At 44.6% G+C, this 8,546-nt stretch overlaps 2 protein-coding genes across 2 annotated transcripts; both read right to left on the reverse strand.

Annotated features, from left to right (window-relative positions):
• Positions 1-1,336: 1,336 nt before the first annotated feature.
• Positions 1,337-2,995, reverse strand: LOC128355638 (nuclear factor 7, brain-like). Its single transcript, XM_053315960.1, has 2 exons — positions 2,976-2,995; positions 1,337-2,794 (listed from the first exon to the last, which is right to left on the reverse strand). The coding sequence occupies exons 1-2, from the start codon at positions 2,993-2,995 to the stop codon at positions 1,369-1,371; spliced, it is 1,446 nt and encodes a 481-aa protein (XP_053171935.1). The 3' UTR covers positions 1,337-1,368.
• A 1,496-nt stretch (positions 2,996-4,491) lies between these two features.
• LOC128355430 (E3 ubiquitin-protein ligase TRIM39-like) lies at positions 4,492-5,928 on the reverse strand. Its single transcript, XM_053315669.1, has one exon. It carries the CDS (start codon positions 5,905-5,907, stop codon positions 4,492-4,494), a length of 1,416 nt encoding a protein of 471 aa, XP_053171644.1. The 5' UTR covers positions 5,908-5,928.
• Between the last annotated feature and the right edge of the window lie 2,618 nt (positions 5,929-8,546).

Below are 8,546 nucleotides of genomic sequence, written 5' to 3' on the forward strand. Positions count from 1 at the left end.
TATTTTCCATCTCACCCAGAACACTTTGCCCAGGCAAACACATACTTACAGATTAAAAAACAGCTTTTATGCTAAAGCCATAAAGCCATTAAACTGCAGTACATAACGGCTTTTTTTTAAAGTAATTATTTATTTATTATTGTTTCGGCACTTTTCAGGATCTCAGTTTCGTTGTCCAATGATAATAAAGACTTTCTATTCTATTCTATAGTGTATTCTGTCATTATAGCATTACTAGTGTATTATAATATGTATTACCAGTATATTACATTATTAGGGCCAGAGCTGACCAGCATGCATGGGGGGGGGGGGGGGGCGAGGGCCCGTTCACCGCTGCCTGCAGCTTTAATTATTATTATTATCATTACTAGTTTATTTCATTAGTACAAACAACAGTTGTAATAACAGCTGGAGTTAATTTAACAGCATGAACCTAACCCCCCTAACCCCCTAACCCTTTACTGCAGCTTGTGGCTCAGTGTCTCCATCTAGTGGCCGAACATAGTAACACCTCCACCTAACCCTAACCCTCATATTACCTGCAACATGAACTGTGGAGGGTTAAAAATACACTACTGATCACACTGACTCTGTGTGTGTGCGTGTGTGTGTGTATGTGTCTGTGTCTGTGTGTGTGTGTGAGTGTTGTGTGTGTGTGTCTGTGTCTGTGTCTGTGTGTGTGTGTGAGTGTTGTGTGTGTGTGTGTGTGTGTGTGTGTTGTGTGTGTGTGTGTGTTTTATTTGGAATATTTTAGGAAAGAGATACAAATGCAGTTTTTGAGCAATTGTTTTTTCTTGCTGTCCCTTTGCCTGATGGAGAAGCTCTGGTCTGATTAGATGAACATGTTAATGTGTTGGGTAACACCAACCCTTCCTGTCACAGGTTGTTAGAGAGGACGACTGCTGACATGATTTAGTAGCATCAATAAATAGTTTCTGTAGTTTAATGAGGTTTTATTATGTCATGTGTTCTGTAGATAAAGACACAATGCCTGTAAAGCAATGAAGATTTTACAGTTTAATAAACTTTATGGCAGCACAGTAAACATATACATTTATAACATTTGAATTAAGAAACAATCGGCACATATCGGACCACATATTCGCTGATACCATCTGTGACTGGTCAATATCAGCTGACCCATATATCGGTCTGGGTCTAGAGTCCAGCTCCGTTCAATAATCAATAATCAATATGAAGGACGGATGTTTGAACCCGTTCTGCTGCTCTGTGACCGCAGCGCCACCGTGAGGTCAGGAGGAACAACATCAAGCAGCTCGTCCACCAATCAGAAGATGGGTGGTTTGATTCCTCCAGTCCACATGTTGAAGTGTCCTTGGGCAAAATAACTTCACTTTTTATTGATTTTCACACAGTGATTTTCAAGTCATACACGTCATCATCATAATCACTGCTGTGTTTCACTGTCACAGAGACCTTCGGTGGAGGAATCTTCAGTGGGAGTTCGTCCCCAGTGTAAATGAATGGAAACAGTGTGTCAGTGAAAGTGTGTGTGAAGGTGTGTATGTGTGTGTTAGTATCAGGATCAGAGAACGACAGATTTCCTCTGTTCCAGTCCAGATTCACTCTGATCCTCTGGAGCTTCTTCTTCACTGGGAGATCGGTGGGGGGAGCTGGTGGTGACCATGCTGAGTATTTATTATTATAGAACCATATTGTCCATAATCCAGACAGTATGCTTCCCTTCCTCTGAACAGACTCTGATAAGACACCCAGTTTCCAGTATGTATTGTCTCCAAACTCGACATCCCAGCTGTGAGTCCCTGAGTTAAAGCCCTCAGAGCCCAGGACAATGGAATAATAATCAAACCTCTCTGGATTATCAGGAAGCTGCTGTGTCTCTCCTCCTCGTCTCATGCTAGTCAGATCTTCAGACAGGATGAGATCTGGATGAGCAGTGTTTGGATCCAGAATGACAGGAGTGTAGGAGACCATCTCCTTCATGTTGTTCCAGATGTTGAAGGCCAGGTTGCCCAGGTGTTTGGCCTGGTCTATCAGAGCTCCTGAGGGCAGCTGTGGATCATCCAGCAGGGGGCAGCGCTGGACTCTTTCCACTGCAGCCTTGTAGTTGTTCAGGAATGAGACGTCTTCAGCTCTCAGCTCCTCCTCTGTGGCTCTGACTGTGTGTGAAAGAGCTGCTATCTCTCTGCTCAGAGCCTCCATCTTCTCCTTCATCATCTGACTCTTCTGCTCATCTTCCTCCCTCAGAGCAGCCATCCTGGCCTCCTCTTCCTCTTCTAGAAACTGGTGAAGCTTCTTAAACTGCTCCTTAATCTGCCTCTCTGTGTGTTGGGCCTGGACCTTAATGTGTTTTGCTGTTTGATCAAACTTCACTTTAACTTCTTCACAAACCTTTAACTTCTTCTTTAAGGGCTTCAGAGTTTCCTCAAGTTCCTTCTTGTGTTGTGGTGCAGCTTCATCGATGGGTCTGAATCTGTGGTTGGTGTGTTTTTCTGAATCTCTGCAGATGAGACACACTGGTTGCTGATGGTCCAGACAGAAGAGTTTGAGTTTCTCAGAGTGCAGACTGCAGAGAGCCTCTGAAGCTCTCTGATCTCTGTCCTGTAAGAAGGACTTACACAGGTTCTTTAACACCAGGTTACAAGGTGGATTTGCCTTTGAAGATTTTCTATTACAAACTGGACACTCATGTGTTGGTTTCTGTCTCCACCAGATCTTCAGACAGTCTTTACAGAAGCTGTGGCTACATGACAGAACAACAGGATCTCTAAAGACCTCATGACAGACCGGACAGCAGAGATCCTTCTCTGATCTGGAAGACATTTAGTCTCTGAGTGAAGCTGAAAACACAGCAGACAGAAAATACAGTCAGTCATGGCTCCCCTCCCTCCTCCACAGTGGCGGCTGGCCAATGGTACCATCCAGGTGAAGTCCTCCAACAGGCTCTGGGACGGTTTGCAGCTGAATGTGAAGCGGTGGGGATGAGAGTCAGCACCTCCACAACTGAGGCCATGGTACTCTGCTGGAACAAGGTGGACTGCCCCCTCGGGGGGGGGGTACTGCCCCAAGTGGACCAGTTTAAGTATCTGGGGGTCTTGTTCACAGTGAGGGTCAGATGGAGTGTGAGGTTGACAGGTGGATGTTCTAAGTGCAATAGTGTAATACTGGATTCTCTTAAGGAACACACTCACACACTCACACACACACTCTCTCTCTCTCTCTCTCTCTCTCTCTCTCACTCTCTCTCTCTCTCTCTCTCTCTCTCTATCTCACACACACCGGACCGGGAGCTCACCTTGTTCTCCGTCTTGTTGCTGCCGACAATAAAGAATCACAACAGGTCATATGACCCTGCTGATCACATGACCACTCCTCCCGGCAGTCACATGACTAACCCCCCCCCCACACACACACACACACACACACCAGGAAACGGATCAGCTGATCTGGACTCAGCTGTTTTATATATAACAGTAAATGTGAGTCTGATCATTGCTGCTTGTTTTTATTTTCAGGGTTCTTCGTTCCTCTCCTGCTCAGTGTGAGAACATGAGAACCCTTTAACACTCAGTATGAGAACATGAGAACACTTTAACACTCAGTGTGAGAACATGAGCTCACTCAGTGTGAGAACATGAGAACCCTTTAACTCCTCTCAGTATTCACTACATCATGTTTTATTCATGAGAACATTTTAAACTGCTGCTTTGATCTCATCGATCAGCAGAGAGCCAATAATCTGTTTTACTCTTTAGGGTTCCAGCAGTGATTTGGGGTTAGGGTTCCAGCAGTGATGTGGGGTTAGGGTTCCAGCAGTGATTTGGGGTTAGGGTTCCAGCAGTGATGTGGGGTTAGGGTTCCAGCAGTGATGTGGGGTTAGGGTTCCAGAGGCTCTGGTCTGATTAGATGAACATGTTAATGTGTTGGGTAACACTAACCCTTCCTGTCACAGGTTGTTAGAGAGGACGACTGCTGACATGATTCAGTAGCATCAATAAATAGTTTCTGTAGTTTAATGAGGTTTTATTATGTCATGTGTTCTGTAGATAAACACACAATGCCTGTAAAGCAATGAAGGAATATTTTACAATTTAATAAACTTTATGGCAGCACAGTAAACATATACATTTATAACATTTGAATTAAGAAACAATCGGCACATATCGGACCACATGTTCACTGATACCATCTGTGACTGGTCAGTATCAGCTGACCCATATATCGGTCTGGGTCTAGAGTCCAGCTCCGTTCAATAATCAGTAATCAACATGAAGGACGGATGTTTGAACCCGTTCTGCTGCTCTGTGACCGCAGCGCCACCGTGAGGTCAGGAGGAACAACATCAAGCAGCTCGTCCACCAATCAGAAGATGGGTGGTTTGATTCCTCCAGTCCACGTGTTGAAGTGTCCTTGGGCAAAATAACTTCACTTTTTATTGATTTTCACAAAGTTTTCCACTTGAAAGAATCACATTAGGTTAAACAAACATCCAGCAAACATCAGCTGCATTTACATGTCATACACATCATTATCATAATCACTGCTGTGTTTCAGTGTCACAGAGACGTCCAGTGGAGGAATCTTCAGTGGGAGTTCGTCCCCAGTGTAAATGAATGGAAACAGTGTGTCAGTGAAAGTGTGTGTGAAGGTGTGTATGTGTGTGTTAGTATCAGGATCAGAGAACGACAGATATCCTCTCTTCCAGTCCAGATTCACTCTGATCCTCTGGAGCTTCATGACTGGATGAACAGTGGAGGAAGATGATGGTGACACTACTGAGTATTTTTCATTATAGAAACCTATTCTCCATAATCCAGACTGTATGCGTCCCTTCCTCTGAACAGACTCTGATAACACACCCAGTCTCCAGAATGTACTGTCTCCAACGTCGACATCCCAGCTGTGTGTCCCTGAGTTAAAGCCCTCAGAGCCCAGGACAGACATGTAATCTTGAATCCTCTCTGGATTATCAGGAAGCTGCTGTCCTTCTTCATATCTCACACTGGTCAGATCTTCAGACAGGATGAGTTTAGTATGAGCAGTGTTTGGATCCAGAATGACAGGAGTGTAGGAGACCATCTCCTTCATGTTGTTCCAGATGTTGAAGGCCAGGTTGCCCAGGTGTTTGGCCTGGTCTATCAGAGCTCCTGAGGGCAGCTGTGGATCATCCAGCAGGGGGCAGCGCTGGACTCTTTCCACTGCAGCCTTGTAGTTTTTCAGGAATGAGACGTCTTCAGCTCTCAGCTCCTCCTCTGTGGCTCTGACTGTGTGTGAAAGAGCTGCTATCTCTCTGCTCAGAGCCTCCATCTTCTCCTTCATCATCTGACTCTTCTGCTCCTCTTCCTCCCTCAGAGCAGCCATCCTGGCCTCCTCTTTCTCTTCTAGAAACTGGTGAAGCTTCTTAAACTGCTCCTTAATCTGCCTCTCTGTGTGTTGGGCCTGGACCTTAATGTGTTTTGCTGTTTGATCAAACTTCACTTTAACTTCTTCACAAACCTTTAACTTCTCCTTTAAGGGCTTCAGAGTTTCCTCAAGTTCCTTCTTGTGTTGTTGTGCAGCTTCATCGATGGGTCTGAATCTGTGGTTGGTGTGTTTTTCTGAATCTCTGCAGACGAGACACACTGGCTGCTGATGGTCCAGACAGAAGAGTTTGAGCTTCTCAGAGTGCAGACTGCAGAGAGCCTCTGAAGCTCTCTGATCTCTGTCCTGTAAGAAGGACTCACACAGGTTTTTTAACGCCAGGTTACGAGGTGGATTCATTGAAGATCTTTTCTTACAAACTGGACACTCATGTGTTGGTTTCTCTCTCCACCAGCTCTTCAGACAGTCTTTACAGAAGCTGTGGCTACATGACAGAACAACAGGATCTCTAAAGACCTCATGACAGACCGGACAGCAGAGATCCTCCTCTGATCTGGAAGCCATTTAGTCTCTGAGTGAAGTTGAAAACACAGCAGACAGAAAGTACAGTCAGTCATGGCTCCCCTCCCTCCTCTACAGTGGCGGCTGGCCAATGGTACCATCCTTACTGATGGAAGGATGGCATCTTTAGTTTTTCCCTTCAAAATAATCCTTAAAACTAAATAATTGCTGCTTGTTCTACAGGTGAATGTGTTTGAAATTATCAAGAATGAGCCATATATAACATATAAACCATTATTTAGAGGGTAATTTACCCTCTTTCCCTGAGAACTAGTTCTGTTCTCATTGAGAAAAACTTCATACAGAACATTTCTGACTTTAACAGATTTAGTTTAATTTCCCTGAGTCAAGCTTCATTAAAAAACAAGACTAAAGTCATTGAGAAGTTTATCACTCAGGAAGACAGAAGAGCAAAGTTCATGTACAAATAAGAACACACACACACACACACACACACACACACACACACACACACACACACACACACACACACACACATATACACACAGTCATAAATGCTGATTAGACTCAGATTGGTACATTTTATGTTCATATGACATTCATTTTTTTCGTCTGTAGTTATTTTTAGTTACCGAAAGTTTCGGCACAAACAGCCTCACCTAGAATATCTTTCACCAGCTAACGCTGCTCCTCTACTAACTTCACTGACATTTACTTTCAATGTGACTCCAGTTTTTAGTCAAACTCACCTTCAGTGTGTGGAGAGTCAGCAGGTTGAAGCAGCAGAGTTCTAGTCTTCCACTTTTCTCTCCTGTAGCTGTACTCACTCAGAGGAAGTTGTTAGTTTGGTCTGAAGGTGAATCTGATGCTCTGTTTTTCAGTCTGTGTGTCTCTTTAGAGACCAACAATAAACTGTTTCCTGGTTTGTCTCAGGTGAGTCAGGTGAGGGGCGGAGCTTTGTCAGATCTCTTCTGATAAATGTTGTAGCTTCACAGTAACACAGGGTATGATTCACTCCAAAGTTCAAAGCCACATCAACCACCAGTTGTAAAGATGAATGATTAACAGGTTTAATAGGATCTGATGTTGTGAGGTCACCCTCATACAGTTTGGGGACCTCAGAATCACCTCTCTGCTGTTTACGGTTGATGTTGTTCTGTTGGACTCTACAGGTGAAGTCTGGACTCTACAGGTGAAGTCCTCCAACAGGCTCTGGGACGGTTTGCAGCTGAATGTGAAGCGGTGGGGATGAGAGTCAGCACCTCCACAACTGAGGCCATGGTGCTCTGCTGGAACAAGGTGGACTGCCCCTTCAGGGTTGGGGGGGGGTTACTGCCCCAAGCGGAGCAGTTTAAGTATTTGGGGGTCTTGTTCACAGTGAGGGTAAGATGGAGCGTGAGGTTGACAGGTGGATGTTCTAAGTGCAATAGTGTAATACTGGATTCTCTTAAGTGTGTTTTTTACGTTGTTCTGATGAAGGATTTATATTATTCTTTTTTCCACACATCTTGTTACATTTTTTATATTTAACATATATTTGTAGATGGGGGGTGCGGGGAGCGCTTGAGGGGGGTTTCGTCAAAGGCGTCATATAAGCTAGAACCCCCACTGGCTACAACTGCGTGGAGGACAAAATTGTAAAGTCTGCTAAGATCAGACTTGCGACCACATTGAGTAGTCCGTATGGTCATCTGATCCAGTTAGTGAACCAACAAACCTGAGATGTGCCTTGATGGATAAAGCTTGAAAACACTAATTGGACACCCCAGAAATGACTCTATCATTTTAGATGCCACTCTCTCTGCTTCTCATTATAACAAACTTACATCACTAACATTCCTGTTCTCACTAACTGCTGAGCCAAGATAGTGTTGACCACAACCCAGGTGGTTATTGAACTGCCCAGATGTTACAAACCTGAATGAACTGACTAATGGACGCAGGTGCAATCCTGAGACCAAGAGTGGGGGGGGGGGGTGTTGGGTCTCACAGGCTGACCACATGTTTAAAGACTCTAACAAAGGGACTCCTTAAGAAAACTAACCTTCCCATATTCCTTGATTGTTCTCAGTCAGGTGTGAACTCCACCCATAGACCCAGATTAACAAAGACAGAGTCCCCCCTCCTCTTTCTCCATCACTGCTGCTGAGAGTAGCAGGACTTGCTCTTCATCTCCAGCTGCTGCAGGATCAGATCAGCTCTCCTCATGTGTGTCCTGCTCACAGCACACACACACAGACCTGAACAAGCAGCGACATGAGAGCCTGCTTAGGATTCAGCAACAAAGGCAAGTTAGCATCGAGCAGCTAACTTTCACAAGCAGCCTCCTCAGAAACCCGGACCCTCTGATCTACAAAATAGCTGGCATCATTCAGACTCAGAGCCAGACTCTTCTCAGCCTGACTCAACCACAGATTCACCAGCTGAGCAGCAACACGTAGTGGGTATAGCATATAACAGTACATGGCTAAAGCACAGGACTACTTCATTTAATCTATGTATAGAGTTGATTTAAGATTGTTCATTGAGTGCTATTGTTCTGGTGTCTGTGCATAGCTAGCCATGCTGCTAAGTAGATATTAGCATGCTTCACGTGTTACATCCAGTAACGAGGCCTTGCATGCAGCTAACATCTTAATCTGGCACCTTTATCCTTCATCAGTTGGCCTCAAACACAGATT

Source organism: Scomber japonicus, chromosome 3 (genome assembly GCF_027409825.1).
Source record: "Scomber japonicus isolate fScoJap1 chromosome 3, fScoJap1.pri, whole genome shotgun sequence".
NCBI classification, from domain to species: Eukaryota; Metazoa; Chordata; class Actinopteri; order Scombriformes; family Scombridae; genus Scomber; species Scomber japonicus.

Coding starts and splice junctions, on each gene's coding strand:
- LOC128355638 (XM_053315960.1), bottom strand. CDS start 2,995: ATGGCCTCAGTTGTGGAGGT. Junction 2,795..2,975: donor ATGGCCTCAGTTGTGGAGGT/GCTGACTCTCAT, acceptor AATGTCTTCCAG/ATCAGAGAAGGATCTCTGCT.
- LOC128355430 (XM_053315669.1), bottom strand. CDS start 5,907: ATGGCTTCCAGATCAGAGGAGGATCTCTGCTGTCCGGTCTGTCATGAG.